This window comes from Fundulus heteroclitus, chromosome 21 (genome assembly GCF_011125445.2).
Source record: "Fundulus heteroclitus isolate FHET01 chromosome 21, MU-UCD_Fhet_4.1, whole genome shotgun sequence".
NCBI lineage: Eukaryota > Metazoa > Chordata > Actinopteri > Cyprinodontiformes > Fundulidae > Fundulus > Fundulus heteroclitus.
Genome location: NC_046381.1, coordinates 6,628,938 through 6,655,515, shown reverse-complemented (window position 1 = coordinate 6,655,515; position 26,578 = coordinate 6,628,938). Strand labels below are relative to the sequence as shown.

Sequence of the window (26,578 nt, the reverse complement as noted above, 5' to 3'; positions counted from 1 at the left end):
CAGCTTAAGGTGTTCACATACATCGGTTTTACTCAAGATTTTTGTTTAAGTCTGGATTTGCAATGTCAGCATGAGAAGGGGGGCGGGGGGCTATCAATCAATCTTTGGCTTAACTTTTAAATGTTTAATATTGTTTTAATTTACCAATGCAACATATATGTAGAATTAAGATCATTTTCATTTGCAAGAAAAACTCATTGAAAACTCAATAAAAAAACTTGTAAAGAAACCTGCTTTAAAATATCCCATTGCATAATGTTCCATTGTCAAGTTCAATTGAATATAGTTATAGAAATTAATTTTCAGCGTATTTGTGTTTTAACAAAGCAGTTGAACACTAAATAATTGCCATGTTTAAAACATTAGCACGGATTTTCACAGCTGGCACAGAAAGCTCAAATTCAACAAGTGCAACATGCAACATTACTTTATACAACTGCGTTCTTCAGTCACTATCATCGTCAGACCCAGTTGTCTTGTCTATTTTATATATTAAATATAAAGGCAAATTTAAAAATCTAACAATACAACAGCGTGGCTTGTCTCCTTGTCGGTAAGAGAGAGTTTCCGGCGGTGAAGAGCTGACTGGACGGTTCAAGTATGCTGGTGGACAGGTGGACAGATTCAACTTAATAAGGAACAACAGGTGAAGACGATCGGGGGAAAGGTGATGGCTGTAACTGGGCTGGAAGAATACTGGCTCAAGGGAAACAGAAGTCCAGAAAAAGGTGCATTATGACACCAAAAATATTTTACAAAGCCCTTTGCTTGATATGAGGAGTGTGACAACCAACACTGACCTCCCCTATTTGGGGTCTGAAACATGTGTAACAAATAAGCAATAACAATGAAACTCTGTAAATGGGAGCGTTTTAATAATAATAATAATAATAATAATAATAATAATAATAATAATAATAATAATAATAATAATCGGTTCCCATTATTTCTCTTTAGTCCCACGTGAAACAGTTTTGACATGTCGCCTCTTTTAAGATTATGGCTCATTCATGTGGGAAAAAATGTAAAACATATTATTAGTAAGTACAACAACAAGGAACACCTATATTTATATCGTACAGCTGTATTCATATTCGGAATTTCAGTTTCATATCACCGTCTGTAACTCCTGATCGTTGACGTCACGTCAGTGGTTCACGCGCGGCGCGCCTATAAATAGACCTCCAGTACAGCAGCGCAGTCAAGTGAGGGCTGACTTGACTGCCGTTTCCGAAGCGGCGGCTCACTTGTCCGCGGTCATAGCGCGAGGGACGTATCAGTGACAACGAACCGACAGAGAAGTGAACTTCTGGCCCCCGGAAAGTTGAAAACATGGAGAGCGGCTTGGAAAGGAAGCGCGGGAGACGCAAACTTATTATGGCCGTTATATTAGCGGTGGTTGTCGTGGTTGTCATCGCCATCATCCTGGCAGTGGTTCTGAGTCGGAGAGACGATGACTTTAAGCGCGAGTTCATGGGGAGATGTCAGAAGTTCAAAGGGTGAGTGGTGTTGTTTCTGAGCGCGTGCTTGGAGTTGAAATGCGCAGTTCTTCAGGTGAAGAAACACACTGAGGATGTTGTGTCGCTCACTTCCTTTTCTGTCATCTTTCTTTCACTTTTTCTCCTTTTTCCCCCTCTTCTACCTTCTTGTTTCAGTGTCCAAATATGAAATATTTTCTGCATAAATTATAATAAAGCTTCTTGCATATATAAATCAAGCGGAGCACTATGGCGAAAGCAGTAAGGCTCCGCTAGTGAAAGTAAAAACTGTTGGGCTCTTTTTGGCTTTAAGACGACAATTCTTATTGCCACATTGGATAAAAAAAAAAAAAAGTAGGAACCACGAGAGACCGGAGCGTGAGACCGGATTTCCACCTGTTTTATTTTATTTATTTTAACCTGTTGACACTTTGACGGGCTCCATAGTAGAGCAATGTCTGGAAATGTTATTTAAGGCATGAGAAGTATCCGTGGATGCATGGTAGAAACATCTTGCATTTCACATTCGTCAAAAACCTGCTGCAACAAAAGCTCGAAGCAAATCAGTAGTTTCTGCAGGATATCCTGTCTTAGCAGAACTGTGATCAACGGTGTTAAACAAAAAATCTCCATGCTCTTCCTGCAGGACTGCAGCATGCAATGAAAATGTTCCCCATGCCAGAAAGCTATTTTTCTCTGCATCAACACTGACTGGAATTATCTATTGAATAAACAATGTTGGAGTGTTTTTTTTTCTTTTTTTTTTCCTTTTTTTTTAACTTATTTTTTAAGATACAAAGGGACCTTTTGAGTAAAGTTTTAACTTAAGCAAGTGCAAAATATCCTCATTGAGCATGGACCGCATCAAGCTGTACTTTGGTTTACTTTCTTTTCTTTAATTACATCAAAGTAGGGCCTTAAGCCGATCCACGCCTTGCTGAGCTGATGCATTCATACACTGATCAAACTTTTCCTGTCTGATTCTGATTTAGCCGTCATTCTGATTCCAGACCTGCAGATCAGTAACACATAAAAAATAAATAGTACAGTGCTGTGGGTTGTTTGACAGGGGACGTCGTTTTAAATGCAACAGAAAAATGCTGGATAAATGTTCACTTTAATCAAAACAAATTTCCCTAAAACAATATGCTGTTTGCTGAACTCAAAAATGTGCCTCAAAGTAAATGCTGAATATAATAAATCGGAAAAGAAAACTATTTCAGCAAATTACCATCCCCATCAAAGTTGTACAAACAAATATGTTATGATCGTGAATCAGGCAAACCCAGTATTCAAGCCAAACAAGTGAGGTTAAGGCAAAAAACAGGATTTTAATAATGAAAACAGGGACAGGCGGGCTCAATAGTCAAAAGGGCAGTCCAAAATCCGGTACACAAAAAGCAGTCCAAAATAGGCAGAGGTACAGACAGGGCAAAGCAAGCTCGGATAACCATGGGACAGAAACTAGTCGGTAAACCGGTAAATCAGTCAGACAGGGCAGGAAAAACAGATCAGGGAACAGGCTGGCTCAGAATCAAAAAAGGCTCTCGGGTTATCATCAACAGGTCAATCAGAATATAGAATGCTGGAACTAAACTCACCGTGGCTCGTTAATGATCTGGCGGAGAACTAAAGACCGAGGCAGAACTATATAGTGAAGTGCACAGGTGAAATGGAGTGAAAACTAATTACCGGGAAACAGCTGGAACTAATCAGAGGCAGGGAAGTGACTGACAGTGAACTGAACTGATAGGTTGGTGACTGCTGACAGGGGAGTGAGCTGGCAGGTGAACAGAACTGAGCTAAAAGCTTACAGAACCCTAACAGATAGTATAACACAAAGAACAAAATCAAACCACAACAAAACTATTCCATGAATCAAAACTAAGACAGAACCTAAAATCATGACAGAACCCCCTCCTTAAGGCCGGATTCCAGACGGCCTAAAGCAAAAAAAAAAAAGACAGACTAGATCGGGTGGGTGGAGGGAGGTGCAGGACGGAGGGCTAGAATCAAACAAATGTCCAAATACAAACTAAAACAAAGCAAGACGAATCAAGTTCTCAGGCGGGCGTCCAGGAGGACGGCCCCGACGAGTCAGGTTCTCAGGCGGGCGTCCAGGAGGACGACCCCGGCGAGTCAGCTTCTCAGGCGGGCGTCCAGGAGGACGACCCCGGCGTGTCAGGTTCTCAGGCGGGCGTCCAGGAGGACGACCCAGCCGTGTCAGGTTCTCAGGCGGGCGTCCAGGAGGACGACCCAGCCGTGTCAGGTTCTCAGGCGGGCGTCCAGGAGGACGACCCAGCCGTGTCAGGTTCTCAGGCGGGCGTCCAGGAGGACGACCCAGCCGTGTCAGGTTCTCCGGCGGGCGTCCCGAAGGACGGCCTCGGCGTGTCAGGTTGTCCGCCGGACGTCCTCGGCGTGTCAGGCTCTCCGGCGGACGTCCTCGGCGTGTCAGGCTCTCCGGCGGACGTCCTCGGCGTGTCAGGCTCTCCGGCGGACGTCCTCGGCGTGTCAGGCTCTCCGGCGGACGTCCTAGGCGTGTCAGGTTCTCCGGCGGACGTCCCGGCGGACGACCCCTGTGAGACAGGTAATCCGGCGGGTGTCCTGTAGGACGGCCCCGGTTAGCAAAGATGTCCGCCGGCCGGTGGCGGAACAGGTCTCTCATAGACCGGCGGCGGAGCATGTCTCTCGGAGACCGGCGGCGGAGCATGTCTCTCGGAGACCGGCGGCGGAGCAGCAACCTCTGAGGCCGGCGGCAGAACAGGACCCTCAGGAACCGACGCCTGGAGAGAGAGAGAACAGAACCTGGCGCCGGACTAAGAGCTAGAAGAGACGCCTGGCTAAAGAGTTCAGGAGGCACCTGGCTCAAGAGTTCAGGAGGCGCCTGGCTACAGAGTTCAGGAGGCGCCTGGCTACAGAGTTCAGGAGGCGCCTGGCTACAGAGTTCAGGAGGCGCCTGGCTACAGAGTTCAGGAGGCGCCTGGCTACAGAGTTCAGGAGGCGCCTGGCTACAGAGTTCAGGAGGAGCCTGGCTACAGAGTTCAGGAAGAGCCTGGCTACAGAGTTCAGGAAGAGCCTGGCTACAGAGTTCAGGAGGAGTCTGGCTACAGGCTTCAGGTTCAGTCGGCCCCTGGCTACTGGCTTCAGGTTCAGTCGGCCCCTGGCTACTGGCTTCAGGTTCAGTCGGCCCCTGGCTACTGGCTTCAGGTTCAGTCGGCCCCTGGCTACTGGCTTCAGGTTCAGTCGGCCCCTGGCTACTGGCTTCAGGTTCAGACGGCCCCTGGCTACAGGCTTCAGGTTCAGATGGCCCCTGGCTACAGGCTACAGGTTCAGACGGCCCCTGGCTACAGGCTACAGGTTCAGACGGCCCCTGGCTACAGGCTACAGGTTCAGACGGGACCTGGCTACAGGCTACAGGTTCAGACGGGACCTGGCTACAGGCTACAGGTTCAGACGGGCCCTGGCTACAGGCTACAGGTTCAGACGGCCCCTGGCTACAGGCTACAGGTTCAGACGGCCCCTGGCTACAGGCTACAGGTTCAGACGGCCCCTGGCTACAGGCTACAGGTTCAGACGGGGCCTGGCTACAGGCTACAGGTTCAGACGGGACCTGGCTTCAGGCTACAGGTTCAGACGCTCCCAGACCCTTTAACACCCAGAACCTCATCAATAACCCTTCCAGAACCTCCGACAAAGACAGTTTGGTCAGCCACTTGGGAAATTGGCTGTCAAGCCAAAGATGAGGGGGTAAGAGCTTCAGAAGAGGTCCAGGGGCCTCTAAGTCTCCATGGGGCTCTGGGTGCTTGTCTTCTCGGCGAGGCCCCCGACGGAGCTTGTCGTTCGGGCGAGGGCCACGACGCCGCTTGTCGTCTGGGCGAGGGCCACGGCGCCGCTTGTCGTCTGGGCGAGGGCCACGGCGCCGCTTGTCGTCTGGGCGAGGGCCACGGCGCCGCTTGTCGTCTGGGCGAGGGCCACGGCGCCCAGTGTCCCGATGAGCCCCCGAGTTGCGGCCTGAAAGAGGGCTCGTCTGAACCCCCTCATCGTGGGCCAGTGGTAGACCCTCCTGGGTTCCCACGTCGCAGACTGGCGGCGGACCCTCCTGGGTTCCCACGTCGCAGACTGGCGGCGGACCCTCCTGGGTTCCCACGTCGCAGACTGGCGGCGGACCCTCCTGGGTTCCCACGTCGCAGACTGGCGGCGGACCCTCCTGGGTTCCCACGTCGCGGGCCGGCGGCGGACCCTCCTGGGTTGCAGCGTCTCGGGCCGACTGCGGACCCTCCTGGGTTGCAGCGTCTCGGGCCGGCTGCGGACCCTCCTGGGTTGCAGCGTCTCGGGCCGGCTGCGGACCCTCCTGGGTTGCAGCGTCTCGGGCCGGCTGCGGACCCTCCGGGGTTGCAGCGTCTCGGGCCGGCTGCGGAGCCTCCGGGGTTGCAGCGTCTCGGGCCGGCTGCGGAGCCTCCGGGGTTGCAACGTCTTGGGCCGGCTGCGGACCCTCCGGGGTTGCAGCGTCTTGGGCCGGCTGCGGACCCTCCGGGGTTGCAGCGTCTTGGGCCGGCTGCGCAGACAGTGCTGCCTTATAGCTGCCGGAGGCCGGCACTGGAGCTGAGGTAGGAGGCGGGTCCTCTGGGACAGGTGCAGGTGCCGGGGCGTCGGCTGGACCCTTGGGGACAGGATTGAGTCCACTATAGAAACCCTGGAGAGCCGCTCTATAGTGCCCCTCGACCTCCTTTAATTTTGCCTCCAGCTCCTCTGAATACTGGCAGAAAAGAGCCTCCCTAAGGTCTTTAATAATAGGGGCAAAAGCTCTTAACTGGTCCTCCAGAGCCAGATCCTCAGCATCACGGGCGCCACCAGGAGGCGCTGTGGGCTGCTCAGCTCTGGGGAGCACCGGACTCCGATCCACTGGGCAGGAAGTGGCAACGGACGGGCGCGGTACTGACTCGCCTGTCGGCCGAACAGAACGGGTGAAGGAGCGACCCACAGGTTTCCGTCCCCTCCTCCGACGGCGGGACGGCAGGACTTGCTGGAGGTTTGATCCTGTCGGTAGAGCCGGGATCGGCGGAGCCCACAGCGTTCCCTGCATCTCCTCCTCTGGAGGGAGAGAGAGAAAAAGATCCGGGCGAAGATCCCGCACCACCTCCGCTTCGACCTCCATAAACAAAGTTGGGTCTGGATAAAACCCATGGGCAGAGCCGACAGCGGTGTCGCTGGGTGAGTGATCCCCTCTATTCTGAGCAGAACCTGAATTAGTGACAAAAAGCCCTCCCAATCGTAAGCTCGGAGCAGGCAGCGGGTTACTGCTGCTGCGGCTGCTGGAGAGATGGCGTCTGGGACCGATACCAGGGGGACAGAACGCCAATCTGGAACCCTCCCAAGCCATAGCGTGTGGAGGGGAAAAAAAAAACCTCTAAAAACTTGTTGGGCGATAGGTTTTAGCCGGGCCAGATCATTCTGTTATGATCGTGAATCAGGCAAACCCAGTATTCAAGCCAAACAAGTGAGGTTAAGGCAAAAAACAGGATTTTAATAATGAAAACAGGGACAGGCGGGCTCAATAGTCAAAAGGGCAGTCCAAAATCCGGTACACAAAAAGCAGTCCAAAATAGGCAGAGGTACAGACAGGGCAAAGCAAGCTCGGATAACCATGGGACAGAAACTAGTCGGTAAACCGGTAAATCAGTCAGACAGGGCAGGAAAAACAGATCAGGGAACAGGCTGGCTCAGAATCAAAAAAGGCTCTCGGGTTATCATCAACAGGTCAATCAGAATATAGAATGCTGGAACTAAACTCACCGTGGCTCGTTAATGATCTGGCGGAGAACTAAAGACCGAGGCAGAACTATATAGTGAAGTGCACAGGTGAAATGGAGTGAAAACTAATTACCGGGAAACAGCTGGAACTAATCAGAGGCAGGGAAGTGACTGACAGAGAACTGAACTGATAGGTTGGTGACTGCTGACAGGGGAGTGAGCTGGCAGGTGAACAGAACTGAGCTAAAAGCTTACAGAACCCTAACAGATAGTATAACACAAAGAACAAAATCAAACCACAACAAAACTCAAACTATTCCATGAATCAAAACTAAGACAGAACCTAAAATCATGACAAAATATTGATAATAAAATGCAGCAGCTTATAAATCTTCTCTCAACATCTCTGAAAACCCAAAAAATAATATTTCCAGGATCTTTAAAACAACAAATTCATCCAATGCAACAGAAAATAACATAAAAATAATAACTGACTTCTTCACTTCATTTAACAGGGTACCTACATGTTTATTATGCAAAAAAAACGAATTTTCTAGACTTAAATATCCAGACTTCTCAGTGCTTTGTGTTAATTTAAGACAAAAAATACCAATGTTTGCCATCAGTTTATGGCAGATCATTCCACAGTAAAAGGCTCTACACAGGAACATTTCTCCACCCAGCATGCTCCATGATAGATGGACAAGAAGCGCTCTTAAGGATAAAATGGAACGGCTGTTTGTTCAGCCGTCTGTATCATCTTTTGTATTTACAGAGTCCTGCAAAAGTATTAATATAGGCTCTTTCTCATTTTATTACATTACAACGTTCAGTGTATTTTATTGCTATTTTCTATGTTAGAAAGAATATGTGGTTTACATTTTTTTTATTCCCATACGTAGTACACATCTGAAAGTGTGGCGTGCCACTCAATCCAACCTCTGTTCCTCACATTCCCTTAAATAGGATAAAAAGGAGGGTTGCATAACTACTCTCTAGGTTTTCACTCTAGGTTTTTACCTCGGTGTATGTGAAAGGATTCAGCTCTATGGTAAAATCGGATTGTACTATTTAAGAAAAAAAAACAAACAGACAAAATAAACACAGACTGGACACTTTTAAGTTGTCTTTAAGATCTTGCATTTGTGGTCGATGCTTTTAGCAGGCCAAACTGCAGAGGTGTGCTCACAAGGAACTAGGGCTGGGCGATAAATCGATTTAATCCATTCATTTGAATTTACAGTTCTTTAAGATTTCATTTTTGGAAAATCTGGATTTTATTTTGCCAATACACTCATTGTGTTTCCATGAAGAGAACAGCATGTGATGCTGAATTTATGTTTAGGCAAATGTATTGTCAAAATATTGTTAAGTAGAAACTTTTTTTTTACCATAATACGAGGTACTTCATTTACTTATTTACTTTTTTTGTTTTACTTAGTTTGAAGTTCACAAGTGCAGTGAAGCCTGTTCTTAGCTCAATGTGTAATACCACTAGCAGCAAATGTTTTGTTATATTTCCATTGTTTTTTAATGACACGGCTACCATCTTGTTTTACAAGCTTGTTTCACAGCTTGTTTTTAGTTGCACTTTGAATTCAGGTCAACTCCCTGACGAAATGCTTGACATAAAAGCAAGGTTTTAAAATAATTTCTTTTTATGAAAAAAAAAAGGAGGAAAAAAAATCGATTAATCTGATTTGGTATGATAAAATCGGAGATCTATTTTTTAATCCATATCGCCCAGCCCTACAAGGAACATGAACACGGCGGGTTCGTCGCGTTGACCGCCTGCCGTTGGTCGCTCGCCATTTGTCTTAGGCAAACGCACAGACAACGCAGCATATTTCCCCCACCTTTACAGGTTACTCCTGTCTGCTCAATGGATTTTACCGTGGGAACCACAGTGCTATATGTAATGTGACAAGCTGAAAAACAGCATTGGCTCCTCTGGGTCCACTAGACACTCCAGAGAAAGAGTACCACCACCTGGAGTTGGAGCTGAGTCTGGATGATGGTCGCTTCCAGCGGACACAACATTAGACTTAGACTTTGACAAACTTTATTGTCCTTTTGTATCCACAGAGTGCTTACAAAGCGAAATTTGGTTACACGCATCTTACGACAGCGTAGTGCAGTTGTTATAAAAACAACCTTACAATGTAGAGTGCAGCGGTGATAAGAATGTAACAGTGCAAGAGAAAAGCAGTTTTTAAAAAAGCGTGCAGAAGAATGTTCAACCATGTTTATAGTGCAAAGTAAATGGTGCAAAATGCAGTAAACGTTCAGGAGGAGCTTCTGCCCTGCGTCAATAGAAATATAGCCTAATTGTACATCTAAACATATAAATAAAAAATTTTCGTGCTTAAATAAATGGAGGCGGAAGGCGCTTATCGTGACGCTAATTGACAGAAAAGTTCACATTGTCTATTTGCCCAATTCAAGTCATTCAACTCGATTTAAATGCGTTGTTCGCATCGTGGACCATTAATTTGCTCCTGGACGCACCTGTACATAGGGGAAAACCTGTAAATCACTCGCTTCATTCGCCTTATTCGCGTTTGGTGTGAACGCACTTTAAGGATAAAAGCCAAACAGCAATCTGTTCACCCGTCTTTGTCATCTTTTATATATACAGGGTCCTGCAAAAGTATTCATATAAGCCTTTTCTCATTTTACTATCACAAACCTCAATTTATTTTATTGTATCTGTTTTCTATGTTAGAAAGAATAAGTTTGTTTTTTAACACAGACGTTTGAAAGTGTGGCGTGCGTCTGAATCAGGCTTCCGTTCCTCAGATTCCCTTACATAATTCCCAAATTGCCTTCAGAAGTCACCTAACTGGTAAAGGGCGTCAAAGTGTGTGTGTGCCTTGGAGGTTTGTTAGAGAACATTAGAGAACAAGGAGCAGCATGAATACCAGAAAACACAGCACACAGCTCAGGGACGATTCTAGGCATAGCTTTCCTGGTAAGCACACATGCATTTGTGCTCCTGGTCACATGGTTCATGAACAGATGTTCCACATGTGAGCGCATCGTTGATGGTAAAACTGTGAACTGCGATATGTAGGCCATAGAAATAAGAACACAGGCGCTGTGCTTTGCTGTCTTTTTAGTCACTCTCCAAAGATTTATTGTTCTTTAAACCTTTTTTTATTTGCAGCCCAACAACAGTTATATCTGCTGTAAATATATATAGGACATTTGCATTTTTTTTTTTTACATAAAAAAGCAAATAATGAAAAATATTATTTTTCCATGTTTGTGATTGAGTAGCAAGATAATTCTCAATTTAAAAAAATTGCTCATTTCGTCAACACTTGCCCTGCGTGTACCCCGCCTCTCGCCCATTGACAGCTGGAGATAGGAACCAGCACCCCGCATGACCCCACAGGGGATAATCATGTTGGAAAATGGAAGGATGGATGGATAGTCAACACTTTTAAATACACAATAAGTACATTTTCAAAACGTGTCTGTGTGACACTTAAAAGCTCAACTCTGAACTTTACCTTCCAGGGCCAACTGTCAAACCATATGGGACGCATTTCAACAGGCCTACGTTAACAAAGATCCTTGTGAAGTTCCCACAGAGGCTTACGATCCCGTCATTGCTGCAGCTCCTATGGAATCTGCCTGCAACAGAGTAAAACTGATGAAACTATGTATCGTAATACAGCTTGATCATAGCTTAGCCACAGTAAGTCACTGTTATGATGTTTGTGTTTGTGGATAGTTGATGTTCTGGAGCAAGACAAAGGATGTGGTCCATGAATTCACTGGAAAGAAGGACTGTTTTAGGACTGTGGAGGACTCCCTGTTGGGATCGGTTCTGGATGACCTAGTCTGGTGTGGAAAGAAGGGCAGCAATGGTAAGACTCCTAAAGTTTGGTGTGGAGCTAAGATTTCGAGGAAGGAGCCACAATTTTGTCTGTTGTTATTTCTCAGCTTTTCGTGACCCTAATGTCACTCCACTACATGCTTTACCTGGCAGCGACAGATATGTATATGTTCAAGTCGATTACATCTGTAATTTTCTTGTCAGCTACGTTTGAGTGGTTGAATGACTTTCTAGGGGACCCGTTGAATAAGTGCTCAGGTTTTTATAACTTTTATGCATAAACTATGCTCTTATTTCCTTTTTTATATTAAATATGGACATAAATATGGTCTACTGCAGAAATTTAGGAGCAAAAAACAAATGTCTTTCTACATTTAATTTTTTTGTACTACTTCTCTTCAATGTGTAGTGTTTTGGTGTGAAGTTCTGTAGTTTCATGTCTGTTCTTATGCCAGAACCTTACTAAATTGTTGCTATTGTTATAGAAACTTTCACCACTGGTTGCCCTGGATGGAATGAGTGTGTGAAGAGCCCAGTTCGCTCATTTTGGAATAGAATCTCAGCTGCAGTAAGTCAAACATATAATTTTTTTTGTACTAAAAAAACTAACTATGACAGCTGTGTTATTGAGCGGTGGTGAGCACAACACATTCACTCAACGTGGCATTGCAGTTCCCTCCTGATAACGACGAAGAGGAGAACAGAAAAAGGCCTTCATCAATGAGGCTTTGTTTGGGTCTCCATGGAGCCACATTGCACAGCTCTCTCCTGAGTGAGCAGCAGCCCACACATTCAGAGGGGCTCTGCTTTGGTTTGGCTGCGAAGACACAACAGTAATCTACCTCAGACAAACTGAAAACAAGCAAGGGGTATAATTTCAAGTAATTGTTTTATTAAATTAGCTCAAGCTTACATTACATTAATTTGGTGCCTGCAACAAGTTCCAAGAAAGTGGGACAGGTTGCAGCTAAAGACTGGGAAGGTTGACGAATGCTCAAAAAACACCTGTTTGGAACATCCCACAGGTGAACAGGGTAATGAGAAACAGGTGAGTGTCAGGATTGGGTATAAAAGGATCATCTTTGAAAGGTTCAACCCTTCTCAAGTAATATAGATTAAGGGTCACCACTTTGTGAACAACTGCCTGAGCAAATAGTCCAACCGTTTAAGAATGCTCCTCAACATACAGATGCAAGGAATTTAGAGAGTTCATCATCTACAGTCCATAAGTTTTGACTGGGAGTAGTCGAATGTTTCCAATTGAACTGAAGGACACCTGCTAATGGTGATATTGCTCTATTTTGTTAAAATGAACTAAATAAACTAAACTCAATTAAACCTGCTTGTACAGGAGCAGAGTTCAAGCCTTCTGAACTTAGGAGATGTTGTTGAGCGATACCTACGGTGGCCCTGAGGTGCAAAGCGCTACAACTTTAAGGAAAGCACCCCAACATTAATGAAAGCGCTACAACTTTAAGGAAAGCACCCCAACATTAATGAAAGCGCTACAACTTTAAGGAAAGCACCCCAACTTTAAGGAAAGCGCTACAACATTTAGGAAAGCGCTACAACAATAAGGAAAGCACTCCAACATTAACAATATTACAACATTAACAAAAGCACTTCAACATTAACGAAAGCACTCCAACAATAACGAAAGCGCTGCAACATTTAGGAAAGCGCTGCAACATTTAGGAAAGCGCTACAACATTAACAAACCGGAAGAGGTACGTCCCAGTGGGAGACCTAAGAAATCGCTGATTGGACTACAGCTCGTTTTTACTTTTGAACCGAAAGTATTTCTGGCTTTACTGTGTTTTTTAAAAACATGAATGTTATCGGTGATCCAAACCGTAAGATGCAGTCTAAAACGCCACTTAGTCTGTTTATAAGTTTCGCTTTTATTCATTATGCTTTTTTTTTTAACTACGTGCGCTGTGTTTCTGTACCTCAACGCTCTGGTCTGCTCCTCTCCCCTCGGACCCAGGGGCTTTTATCAGCGGCAGCCTTATCACTACGTTTAATGTCTCTCCACTCCTACCAAAATGTCCTAATTAAAATCAATAGGAGTGTCCGTAGCTGTGTTTCATGCTATTTTCTTTTTAACGACACAGAACCAGTGGCGCTTCGGTGGGCGTGCTGCCTTGGCTTGAATTCAGGTGCGCAAAATTACGTTACATATAATTTAGGTGTGCACTTTTAAGGGTCATTTCAACAAGCTTGTAACATCAGGAGCTTCAGTTCAGACCCAATATTCATTCTCTTCCCTCTAAAGGAGCCATATACAGTCTTTATTTATGCTTTCCCCCACTGTTATCCCTCGCGCGCAGCGCACCAGGGTGAAATAGAGCAGCTGCGGATCATGCGTAAAGACGCAGCGTGAACGACGCAGCCCTGTATGCTTTAAGGGTTACAGCTGACTGGAAAATGTTGGACCTTTTAGGCTTGATCAAACTCCGCCTCATTCACAAATGAGACCAACATGGATAGATTAATGATAAGCTGTAGTTTCATTATCAACTACGATAACATAAAATCTGTTTGGGGGTGGTCTTTACGCATGATCCGCAGCTGCTTTATTTTACCCTGGTGCGCTGCGCGCGAGGGATAACAGTGGGGGAAATGCATAAATAAAGACTGTATAGGGCTCCTTTAGAGGGAAGAGAATGAATATTGGGTCTGAACTGAAGCTCCGATGTTACAAGCTTGTTGAAATGACCCTTAAAAGTGCACACCTAAATTATATGTAACGTAATTTTGCGCACCTGAATTCAAGCCAAGGCAGCACGCCCACCGAAGCGCCACTGGTTCTGTGTCGTTAAAAAGAAAATAGCATGAAACACAGCTACGGACTCTCCTATTGATTTTAATTAGGACATTTTGGTAGGAGTGGAAAGACATTAAACGTAGTAATAAGGCTGCCGCTGATAAAAGCCCCTGGGTCCGAGGGGAGGGAGGGGAGAGGAGCAGACCAGAGCGCTGATGCACAGAAACACAGCGCACGTAGTTAAAAAAAAGCAGAATTAATAAAAACGATACTTATAAACAGACTAAGTGGCGTTTTAGACTGCATCTTATGGTTTGGATCACCGAGAACATTCATGGTTTTATAAAACACAGTAAAGCCAGAAATACTTTCGGTTCAAAAGTAAAAACGAGCTGTAGTCCAATCAGCGATTTCTTAGGTCTCCCACTGGGACGTACCTCTTCCGGTTTGTTAATGTTGTAGCGCTTTCCTAAATGTTGCAGCGCTTTCCTAAATGTTGTAGCGCTTTTGTTATTGTTGGAGTGCTTTCGTTAATGTTGAAGTGCTTTTGTTAATGTTGTAATATTTTTGTTAATGTTGGAGTGCTTTCCTTATTGTTGTAGCGCTTTCATTAATGTTGGAGTGCTTTCCTTAAAGTTGTAGCGCTTTGCACCTCAGGGCCACCGTAGATACCAAATCTGAGAGCAATAACACAATTTTAATAAAAATAGAGCAGGTTTTCAAGAACACATAATATCTTAACTGTGTTGGCAGAGTTTTAAGTGAGAGCAGCTGAGTATCAAGATGGAAATTAGAAATATTACTCAAACATAAAAAAAAAATCACAATTTTAAAAAAAGTACTTGTTTTAAGCTGTCCTATCTAGCTGTGTTGCACATAATTGTTGCCTTAATGCCAAAGACAGCACAACAGATTTACTTTCATAATTGCCGCATTACTGTTTTCGTTATAGTGCCCTGCTTAATATAGATGCAAAAATCTTTATTGGATATTGTTTGGGATTATATCAAGTTCAATGGACACAGAAACAGAAAGGTACAAGAGAAAGAAAGGAAGAGAAAAAGATGAGAGAAAATATTAAAAACATTAAACATTAAAAAGTGAGAAAAGGTGAAAAAAAATAGACCAGGGGAAAAGAGAACAAGATAACATCCTCAAAGTTTGCTTCTTCACCTGCAGAAGCAGGCCCTGGTCCATACCCCAGAATCCCACACCTTATTCCCTATGAGAGCAGAAGTGCCAGCTCGAGCCGACCCAACCCCAGCCCAGACCCCGGCTAGATAGCCTGCTCCTCCTCAAGGCCTCAAACCCCGGATGGCAACCAGAGAACCAGGGTGTGAAAAGACCCTAAGCCTGCCTCCGCCTGCTCAAATGTTGTGTTGCTGCATGTTGTTCTCAAGTGCATTCAAAATTTGGAGGGCGGGCTAAAGACATCAGGAGTGAGGCCTGTACAATCTTTTAGGAGAATCAGAGAGTTGTCCTTCAGGCACAGCATTTTAAGATTCTTGAGTTTTGAGCTGCTACTTTAAATGGAAATACTAAATCCTGCACTTAGATTTAAACAATAGTCTCTTTATGTACAGAATAGTAGTTTTCCAGTATTTATGCCTACTTGTCTGAGCCACACACCCTCAAATTAAATAATAGAAAGGCAAAACATAAATACTTCTACATCTAATGGGCTCTACACACGGGGAGTGACAAACAACAGCAACAGATGGCTGTCATCGCTACTGCAGTGAAACCCTCAGGTTGCTTCTCAGGCTCCTCTCCTGTGGGACCAACTCCCAGTTTTGGTGCGTGAGGCAGACACCCTGTCTACTTTTAAGACTAATCCTAAAACTTTCCTTTTTGACAAAGCTTATAGTTAGAGTGGATCATGTTACCCTGAGATATCTCTATAGTTATGCTGCTATAGGCTTAGGCTACTGGAGAACATTAGGGTCTATTTTTCTCACTGTGCTGAGTTCTCCTACTGTTCTCCAATTTACATTGCTTGTTGTTTTCAGCTTTTACCTTTTTGTGCTCTCTCTTTTTTTTTTCATGGAAGGTACACCTGGTCTGGCATTCTGTTAGCTATGACATCATCCAGGGAAGACGGCTCACCCGCTATTACCATCTAATGTAGAACAGATTACTGGATCAATGTGTGCTTCTGTGCTTTTTTGTCTCTCTTGTTGTCTGTCTGCTCTGTCTTTTCAAACTCCCAGTCAGTCGAGGCAGATGACCGTTCATACTGAGCCTGGTTCTGGTTCTGCTGGAGGTTTTTCCTTGCTGTTAATGGGGAGTTTTTCTTTCCACTGTCGCTTCATGCTTGCTTAGCCATTGTCCATGGCTTTGTCCATGCAAAGCCATGGACAATGTAGACGACTCTCCCTGTGGCTCTACACTTCTCCGGGAGGAGTGAATGCTGCTTGTCAAGACTTTGATGCAATTAACTGGGTTCCCTTATATAGGACATTTTTTGACCAATCTGTATAATCTCTAACCTGACTCCGCCAGATGGATTTGCTCTGCAAATCCATCTGGAAACCTTCCATTGAAGTTATTTTGGGAAGGGGCGAAAATACTGGTTAGCTGATTGGTCTATGTTGGTGATAGATGGGCCAAATAAAACAATCAGATTAACAAAGCGTATGACGTACTAACAGAGCGACGACGAAAACACAACCACAAGCCAAGCTGCTCTTGCTGCTGCAGGTAAAGGCTCGTTGGCTCAGCAAAGAAATACTCTGTAATTCCGATAAAACTTGCTCGATAGCCACGCTAACGCTAGTTTCATCGGCTGAAGCCGCCATGTTCTTTAGACTGAACTGATCAGGATGGTCTCACGAGGCTATATAATCTCACCCAATCTGTATAATCTGATTGAATTTGACTTTGAAAAGTGCCTTGAGATGACATGTTTTATGAATTGGCGCTATTAAAATAAAATTGAATTGAATTAACTGAAACCCTGATTGATTGGCTGTAGTGCCACGCGACAGTGACACGGAAACTTTAAAATTTTTCAACTTATGTGGCATCACAAGCCCATGTATGCACATCTACATGCACAAGCTCGAAATGTCACATTCACGAATTTCGCCGGTCGCTCTGCTGGAGGAGGGCAAGCAACTGTCGCTTCATTGCATAAGTTCCACAGGAAATGAAGGGAGAGGTGTCGCCTCTCGTATGTCGAGCCCACACAATGCAATGCAACAGAGTTTGTGTTTTCAAGACAATTGAGGTCCTCTGTATAAAATTGTGTTTCTTTGAAGTCTTTCAAATGTTTTTTTTTTATTTATTTAAAGATGTTACATGACTGAGGGCCTCCATATTTTTTTTATACTTACCTGTTAGGTTACGTTTTATTTAGAAATAAATTGTCCCTTTTGCCATGTCATGATCTTTTAAATAATATTATAACAGTTAAACAGTATTTTTGTTAACATCTCATTATAGTGAAAATAATGTAACAAACTAGACTTTCTTAATATTTTGCTTTCAACCTCATGGTTCCCAAAAGAGAGAGAGAGAGAAAAATAACAATGTTGTTTCCGTATCCTTTTTCATTCTTTGCTTAATTACTTGCTAAATTGAAATATCTACAAGAAGAAGCAAAGAGAGACAGTGGTGTTATTTTAAAAACGGTGCTACTGAAACACTATGAAAAGGGTTTGTTGTGTAAATCTTAAATACATTTTGTGCGCAGTTTGGAGATTCTGCTTGCGGGAACGTCACCGTGATGCTAAACGGTTCGCTTGAAACACCGTTTCATAATGAAAGGTGGGTCTGAACGTTTCAATAGAGGGATTGTCTATTGTTGGATGTTTAGTTGTACAACCAAAGATTTTCTCAGCGAAGGTACGTCTAACATGTCAACAAGCATCGGTAAAGTCGTATTGTGTCCCAGATTGAGGTTCAGCAGACTTTTATTTTTTTTTAAACTTGGTGCAATCAGAGTGAACAGCTGAAACCAATTATTACAAGTAAATTAGATCTTTTTTTAAAATGTGTTCACTTAGGGATACAATTTAACCAAAGTAAGGACACCAAACCTTTTCCTTTCCACCAACTGTTGGTGATGTTAGAACTGACTATTCAACCTCATAAAGCCCTTTCTCATTGTGTTTTCACCCATGCAGCAGCACATAGTCTTTGATCTGCAACAGTCCACAAAGTTGGGGCTTCCCCCAAAACAACTTCCTGTGAAGCCTGCACACAGTCTGTGATGAAAAGAATAAACCTCCATTTTTTAGTTATTTATTTCAGTAGAATATAGCTGCAGACTCTCAACACTCTTAAGATTTCCACATAGCCAACCCTCAACTTATGAAGATACCACAAATCTTACCCAAATGACTTGTTCTATTATCTTTTACCATTTTGACAAATAACTAAGAGAAAGGGACTTCTGTAATACCCTTAAGGTAACATAAAGACATCAACTTTTAAAAAGTTGGGAATGATTAAGCCCTGACCTAAACCTGTAGAATATCTGTTGGAGACGCTTAGGAGTCTATGCTGTTTTTCCAAGTCTGCCTCTCTTTTTATTACCATTAATAATCAGATGTATGGTTGGCTACTAAGTGTAGATGTTTGCAGTTGTTCTGTGCTATAAATGCTGTGTAAGCCTAATAATGTCTCCTCTTTTATTTTTGCCCTCAGTATATTTGCCAGCGTTGAGGTGAAGAGGTTTACGTCTTCCAAGGTGAAAGCCCTGAATGTTGTTCTGGTCACCCAGGAGAACTTTGTGTAAGATTTTCTCTTTATATCTAATATGGCGGTCTGATTTAACGTTACTGACCTGTTTGAGTAGAGTATCATATTTTTGGATGTTCTATTCTTGCAGGACAAACTGCACAAATGCATCTTTACAAAATTTGAAGATGGGGCTGGACGAAGGGATCGGTTACGGGTGCTCAGAAGTGCCTGAGTGAGTGGAATATGAGCAATGAGAATGAATTAAACTTCTTCAATTCTTCTCATGCCCTGCTTATTTTTGTGTTACAGCTCTCAGCTAGAGGCGTGCGCCTCGGACCCAGAGAAACCCTGTGGCGCCTGCTGGTGACAGTGGGGGGAAAAAAGCCTCGTCAAGCAGTTTATTATGTTATGTTTCAGTTTCTTGTTTTTTTTTTTTTTTTTAACCAAACTTAAAATCCTATTTGTGGGTCAGTTCAACACAGATCATGTCTTTTTTATATTAAAAGGTGTAGCTGGGGAATATTTTTTTCATTATTTTTATTATAACATGCCCTGTAGTTTTAGATAAAGGTTCGGCTGTATGTGTTTAGTTCATGCACAATGTGTAACGCGTAATTGACATACTAAGTTGTAAAGTAAAGTTATTGCATATTTTTTTAGTAAATGTAAATCTGGTGTTTTTATAAAAACTTTGAGTACAACAACCTGGGTCTCATTGTCTATACCATTGGAAGTTTTTTTTTTTTCTTTTTTTTTTCTGTGTGCGTTTTGTGTGTGTAATTTAATTTTTAAGATTTACACAACATGCCAAGTTGTGTAAAACACACCAAGCATTTATTTTGGGTTTACATAGCTAAATTCTCGCCTAATAACTTTTAAAACTTACTTTTAAAACACACAGAAAGCATAATATATCCAACTTTATTAACATCTTTTCACTCCTCTCTGCAATTGCTGTTTCCATTGGAACAATGAATCATGGGGATAGGGTGGGCCATGAAGGAGGCACTGGACTTATCCTTCAAATCGGAGAAAAGGACACATTTCAAGGAGTGGTGAATTGGAACAGTCCTTGCAGCTACGCTCTGCTGTAATTGGCTAGCACATAAACTGAGACAAGCCCAGAATGTATGGTTTTCCTTCTTTCTCTTTTTCAGTTCCCTTGCACTGCCACCAGAGGTCCTCGTTTACCTTGGTTTGGAGTCTAGCTCATCACCTGTTGCTGTGTTCTAGTCACCTGAATTCCCTCTTCTATCACCATCATTGATTTTTCTACGGTCCAGACTGCTGTCCTCCCAGAAAGTCTACCAGTCAGTCGGAGTGTTTTAGACAGTGGTCATCAAGCCTCTTTAAAACTAGCTTTGGGTCTTTACTTCACTTTTCACATTAAGCACTTTGTAGTTATTGTCCTCTCTAAACTCTGAATAGGTTGTGTCAAAACTAACTGCAAATTGGAAACAGATTATATTTCATATAACTTAACAGAGTCCCCAGTCTCATCTGAAAAAAGTAACCCCACAACATGATACTGCGACCACCATATTTCACTGTGAGTAGATTTTATTGTTGTTTTTATTTTTTAGGATTCTCTGTGTTTCTATATGTGTCATAATTTGGAGGTCTGTGTATTCAGTCATATTATGTCCTTGTCTATCTATTCAGCTCCATTCATGTTTGTCAGCTTCTGCTATAGCCCAAACCAATTAAACTTATTCAGATCACCTGTGGCTTTGTTAACAGATCCTGCTTTCTTTGCCATTTAAACTCCCATTTTTCATTTACTCCCTGCTGGATTATACTGTTTGCGTTGCCATGTCTGTTTTGGCCATGCCACACCAAGCCAATTTGTATTCATGCTGCTGGTTTTTGTTTCCCTGTTGTCATCAGCAAATTTTGCTTTTTGTTTTTCACTCATTTCTGCAATTCACATTGCTGCTTTTGCCTGCCTGTCTGCACATGCGTCCATCTTTAGAACCGTTCCTAACAATATGTATATATTCTATTCTTTTTGTTTGCTTGCACAGTCAAGCATGTTGCATTGTTTCTGGTGTCCAGAATTTTTTTGTTGTTGTGTGTTAAACTTGTGGGGGAGTAGCTGTCTGACTAGTTCTGAATAAATTTTCTATAAAAGTGAGAAGGACCTCGCTGCAGCCTTGCGGAAAGGGGCGGGGACGGACCACTGTCAGTCCCATACCTTATATGGAAATGGGATTATTGCACTCCGGAAATGAAGGGGGCGCTATTTTCATTATCACTAGTACCTTAAAGAAGCGGAGTTGAGAAGTCGATTAAAAGAAGTAGAGGTTCTTCCACTGATGTTCGGCACACGATCCATAATGCAAAACCTACGAAGTCAGCAAAAGGTATTTTTACCTTCTTAAAACTTGTTTTCACATAGTAAATCATTTTTTAGATTAGGTTTAAAATATAATTAACAGCTGTAGACAAGTGAAATTCGTAATTTATACAGCGAAGGCTAACATGTAGCATAGATAATTATTTTCCTGCAGGGCACCATTAGATGGAATTTGTTTGTTATTTTAATCACACAGATCCACGCATCTATCTATTTGCAACATATTGATGTCCCCCTTGCTCATACAATGCCGATGAGTCGCACAAGGTACAGAACCATATAGCAAAAGCTGCTATGGCTCAACATAACGGTATGTAAAGTAACACTTGAAAAATATAAAATATTTTTTTTACATGCTTATCAGTTTTCAAGTGTTTTTCTTTTATTTTTAAATGTGTTTTTGGAACATGAATGTTACATTTCTGGAAAGTCAAATATTTTTTATAAACTAACAGCTGTCATCATATGTGGGTGTAGTACCCAGATGTGATGCTCTAATAACGAGTAGCACTGCTTCAATATATTTTTAATAAGTAACTGTGCAAAAAAACAAAAACAAAAATACACACAAGTAAGAGTAACAAAGTATTTTGTGAGATGGCTATTATTAAGTCCTGTTTTACTGATCATAATGTGCGATGTAATATTGCCCATTTATTTTAGCAGACATGAATAAAAATGAAGTTATGTACACTGTTCGGCATTTTCTAACCAAAAATGAAAACAAATTAAGGTTAGAAGAAACCTAGCATGAACAACATTTATCTGTGTATCGTGTTTTATTTTTTTGTAGGTTAAAATGTGTTCTTCATTCAGTTAAATTACACGCATTGGGTTGCGTATCAACAAATTTACTCAAGATTACAACATAAGGAAAAATAGACCTATTTTTTTTATTTTTTTTGTCAAACGTTACAGAATAATTGAGTAAATCTAATTAGTTAATACCTGCCCTTGGCTGTTTGAGCAATATCACTTTTACAATTTCAATTAATTTTTTGCAGAATATATATCTGTTAACTGGAAGCCATTGTGACTTCTAAAATTAATTGTTAAATCCTACAAAGCAGTAACAATAAAGTTAAAAAATCTACAGTGATTAATTTCAAACATGCCTTTTTTATACCAATCATTTGTATATTTCCTGATGAGTACTAACCTTTTCCTTTTATGTCAGTAGCTATTACGATTTGTCCTTAAATTTACGTTAAAGTTAAATTTACAATGTGCAAATGACACTAAAACCCTAAATGATTTAAAACAAAAATTAAATTCATTATTTGGACAGCATTTTTTATACCATTAGAGATGGAAAGGATAAGATCTTGAGCGATATAAAGTATTAACTAGCGTTTAATGCTCTTCACCATGCAGGTGCAAAGGATATCGCCAATCTTACAGGTAAGATTCACTCATAATCACGTGTCATAGCTATTCTTCTGGTATGACTGTCTTGCAATGCACCTGTTTTTTTATTTTTTTTATTTTCAGATGCCTTTGAATGGACTTGAAGCTGTTCTCCAGGAGGTGGTACTAGCACAGGGAGACACAGCTTACCTCACCCTGGCATGCCAAGACACACCTTGGCATCGACCTTCAAGTGCTTTGAAGCCATTGTGTCTGACCCAGTTTCCGGGAAGAAGACTCACTTTGCTTGGCTGGATGGTAAGGACCTTTGAATATTTTCACTTTAAACATGCAAAATTAGATTTGAACTACGTGAAATATATTTTTTATTAACAGGTGAGATCCACTGGGATAAATTTTAAGAGTCATTCAAAGCAGAAAATCGGATTCCTTTTGGGGTCGAAACGTGTTCTTCCTGCAACCGGCCATATAAAGACTGTGTGGGCTTCACCAGAAATGGAAGGGGAGTACCCTCGTTACTACTGTGATGCCATACCCGGACGCTGCCCTGAAAGTCAATAATGAATGAATCAGTTGTTTTCCATATTTCTGTTGTCACACATTGTTCGTTTTTTTTTTTTTTGTGTGTGTGACATGCCATTTTAAAACATTTCTGATGAAGCACATTTGCCTTTTAACTTGTGCGGTCATTCGTTTTGAGTTATTTCAATATTATGTACATTTTTGAATGTTCTTTTTGTTGTAGCTCATTCATTCATTTAGTTTTCATAGAAATATTGTCGGTTCCAGAAAAAGTTACATTGTGGCTGTAAGATGTTCTAAAGAGAGTAGAACCAATAAAGTTATTGTAACTATACTGTAACAGCATTGTTTAACATTTTGATAATCTTGTTTTAAAAATTTGACATACAATCAAAGTTAATAACTTGCAATATTTTATATGTTTAAATAAAATGTTTCCTAAAATCTTTGAAAAATGACTGGAATCAATAGAAATTTTCTTTACAAATCCGACATACAGCTAAGTTGTTTATGTTTTACCAGTCAGAATTAGATTTTTTTTTTTGTAATAAAGCAAGCACAGAGAAAAACATTGTTCGGTTACATAGTCATATTGCAAACATATGATTAATGTATGCTGAACAAAGGTGGAGACCAGATGGAGGTGAGGAATGCTCAGGTGAGGAGCAATTGCACACATCAAGCCGGACTTTATGAAGGGTGGAGGAGATGAGACCGCCGCCGTTAGGCTGGGACAGAGGTGCATGATCAAGTGATTCGCTGAGCAGATAAGATGAAGATAGTTATAGTTAGAATTTACACATTGGTTTAACTTATGTATCCAGTGACTTTATTCAAAAAGGTTTTCATATAGAAAAAAACCCCTCATCCACAGCGGATCATTCTCTCTGCCGGTTACCAGCACCATGTCTACTGACGGATTCCGAGCGCCAAAGATTATTTCTTGTCAAATAAACTTTCTAAAACCTATCTCTGTGTGAGTCTTTCCAGGTTGAAGCTACATTTAAAGTTTCAAATGAATCCCTTTTGGTTTAGCAAAAAGTGGATATTTAAGGTATTTGGAGCGCAGTTTATGAATCGATTGCAATTGGTAGAATTGATGTGGAAATTCTAAATGGAATAGTGGGACACCAATCAGTTTTATGTAGAAAAGTTTCCAATGAGACATTATGGTAAACAATGATAATAGTTGAGCCAGGTCGCCTGCAAAGAAGTATATCTTAGTTTTCGGAATGCCACTTGTTAGAAGTTCAAAAGTCATTTGGTTTGTTTGTAAATTGTATTCACAATGTGAATAATAAGAGAAATATTTGGCAAATAAACAGAACAAAAGTGCACTGTAAATGGACATACTAAATTGGACAAAATTGTTGTCTAAATGTCTTACCGACCAAACCTCTTTTCTATGAATTTATGAATTTATTTATTTTAAGAGTACCATTCAAACATCAAAATCTGTTATTCGAACTTCAGCACTAGCAAGTATTTGGTTATATCTGTTTTCTTACTCAACGCTGGAGATAGGCACCAACCACCCCCGCGACCCCATAAGGGATGTGGGTCAGAAAATGGATGGATGGATGTTTTCTTAATCTGCGATGGACTGGGAATCTGTCCAGGATCCACCGCAGCAGCCCTAACGATCCCACTATAGGGATAGGTGTGGATGGATAAATGTGTTGTAAATGTAATGTACATTTGTCTCTAAAATATTAATTTGATTTATGGTTGGCAAACAAATGGCGTTATTAATATTATAATTATTATAACACGGCTGGTACAGGAAATAGTGTCACTGGCGCCCCCTTAATTTCCGGAGTGGAATGGTCCCATTTCCATATAAGGTATGAGACTGACAGTGGTCCGTCCCCGCCCCCTTTCCGCAGGCTGCAGCGAGGTGTACTTGATAAAAGTTGGCGAAGCCCGAAGAGCACTGGAGCTCCTTTCTAGAGGATGGAGTGGGCCAGTTGAGGATGGTCTGGTTCTTGGCTGGGTCACTCTTCACCTGCCTGCTCTCAAGAACAAAACCCAGAAATGTGAAGGAAGAAACGTGACGTTCACATATTTCTGCTTTGACGAACAAACGGTTCTCAAGTAAGTGTTGCAGGACATGTTGCACGTGTTGTTCTAACAGATTCCTTGAAAAAAATGAGGATGACATCAAGATACACGAAAACAAATTGGTTAAAAAAATATCGTATAACATCGTTGCCCAACGACTGGAAAATTGTGTGCATTGTGGGTCAGCCCAAAGGGGATGACCAGATATTCAAAATGCCATAAAGGAGTTTTGAACGCAGTTTTCCATTTGTCCCCTTCACAAATTCTGATGGGATGGTAAGTGTTGTGGGGGTTGGGTTTGGTGAAAATGGTAGGCCCATGAACTGGTTAAAGCTGAGCAAGCTGAGGTCTTCTTACCTCATCCTTTGCTGGTCATTTTTTGTTGTTTCAGGTATTAATGAGTAATAGAAATGGCTGATGCCATCTGATAAAGCTTTGTCCATCTTACTTAGGTATTTTACTGGCTTAAATCACGGTGTGTGGCCTCACCAAAGCGTTTCACTGTAAAACGCAGTTCTGGATCTGTTTTGGGAATACTTCATATTGTAAAAGTCTAAATTGCATTGCCTCCATTAAATGTGCATTTTGCAGAAGGGTGAAGAAAAAATGGAGACTTCTGTTTCTGATCATCTTCACATGCTGGTATTTAAAAGCAAGAGAACAACATGAATTCTTTGCCATGATGTAATGTATCAGTCCATGTTTAGGCTTAATTTTCTGCACCGTTTGTCATGGTAGTGTTGAACTTTCTAGGCCTCGCTTCACACTTTCTGTATTCACTTTGTTCATGTCGATAATCTCCATTTCTGCGCTGTTCAACATTTTCCTTCACTACATTTCTTTTTAGAGCATTCTTACCTTTTCTCTTTTATTTGTGGCAGACTCCTGTGCTGAATTCTCCCTGTCTCCCCACTATTTCTGCATATAAAGCTGGAGGTTCCTGCACTGCTTTGTGATACTCTTCATTGGACTACACAACTGATCGCCTCTCTCTTTCCCTGATCTTCTGTGTCTTTTTCTTTATTTCTGGACCTCTTTTATAACTCCTGCTCTGACCTGTGTTCAATAGACCTCTCTGTCGCCGTGTGAATTATCCCTGTCTTCACTGGTATTTCGTTCTGTGCATCCAGCTGGAAGTTCTTGTCCTGCACTGCTTCTTGACTTCATTTTATTCGCATCTCAGTTCTAGTGCCTTTCACCTGAACATTATAGTGTGCAAAAGGTTTAAGGGGAGCCCTCAAGGTTCCCATCCTCACTAATTTATTTGCCTAAAAAGGAAGATATCCAAAATGAAATATATTGGTAAAACATTTTTATTTTTGTACACATTTAAAACATCAATCACAATAAATTCTAAAATATTAAAATAAGTTGTACAACTGTAATCAGCTTTTAATTACCAAAGTAATAAGCAAGCTGAAACAAAATATGCATTCCTTCATGTATCAGTAACAGCAGCAGCTTTTTTTTAGATAACGTAACCTGTCTTCACAGCAATTTCAGCAAAATCAAATAATTTAGTAGTTTTGTAGTAGATTACAATGTTTTAAGGCAAATCACTTGATTTATAATATTCAAATAGACATTATTTTTGAAATGGCAACATTTTAGTGAAGTAAAAATTCAACAGTACCTGCATTAAGCACCTTTGTCCAGATTCCCTGTCGGTCTGCAGACCAGATGACCTTCAGCAGCTTTAAATAACTTTTTTCCGTTTGTTTTAAACGCAGCAAGAACAACTAATA

General features: G+C 42.0%; 1 protein-coding gene across 1 annotated transcript; it reads left to right on the top strand.

Annotated features, from left to right (window-relative positions):
• The first annotated feature begins 1,202 nt into the window (after window positions 1-1,202).
• LOC105919001 (ADP-ribosyl cyclase/cyclic ADP-ribose hydrolase 1) lies at window positions 1,203-19,224 on the top strand. The gene is made up of 8 exons (XM_012854209.3): window positions 1,203-1,499; window positions 10,752-10,878; window positions 10,969-11,104; window positions 11,559-11,641; window positions 17,535-17,608; window positions 18,491-18,577; window positions 18,675-18,758; window positions 18,836-19,224. The coding sequence occupies exons 1-8, from the start codon at window positions 1,333-1,335 to the stop codon at window positions 18,891-18,893; spliced, it is 816 nt and encodes a 271-aa protein (XP_012709663.2). The 5' UTR covers window positions 1,203-1,332; the 3' UTR covers window positions 18,894-19,224.
• Window positions 19,225-26,578: the final 7,354 nt, after the last annotated feature.

Coding starts and splice junctions, on each gene's coding strand:
- LOC105919001 (XM_012854209.3), top strand. CDS start 1,333: ATGGAGAGCGGCTTGGAAAGGAAGCGCGGGAGACGCAAACTTATTATG. Junction 18,578..18,674: donor GTCACCCAGGAGAACTTTGT/GTAAGATTTTCT, acceptor CTATTCTTGCAG/GACAAACTGCACAAATGCAT. Junction 18,759..18,835: donor GGGTGCTCAGAAGTGCCTGA/GTGAGTGGAATA, acceptor TTTGTGTTACAG/CTCTCAGCTAGAGGCGTGCG.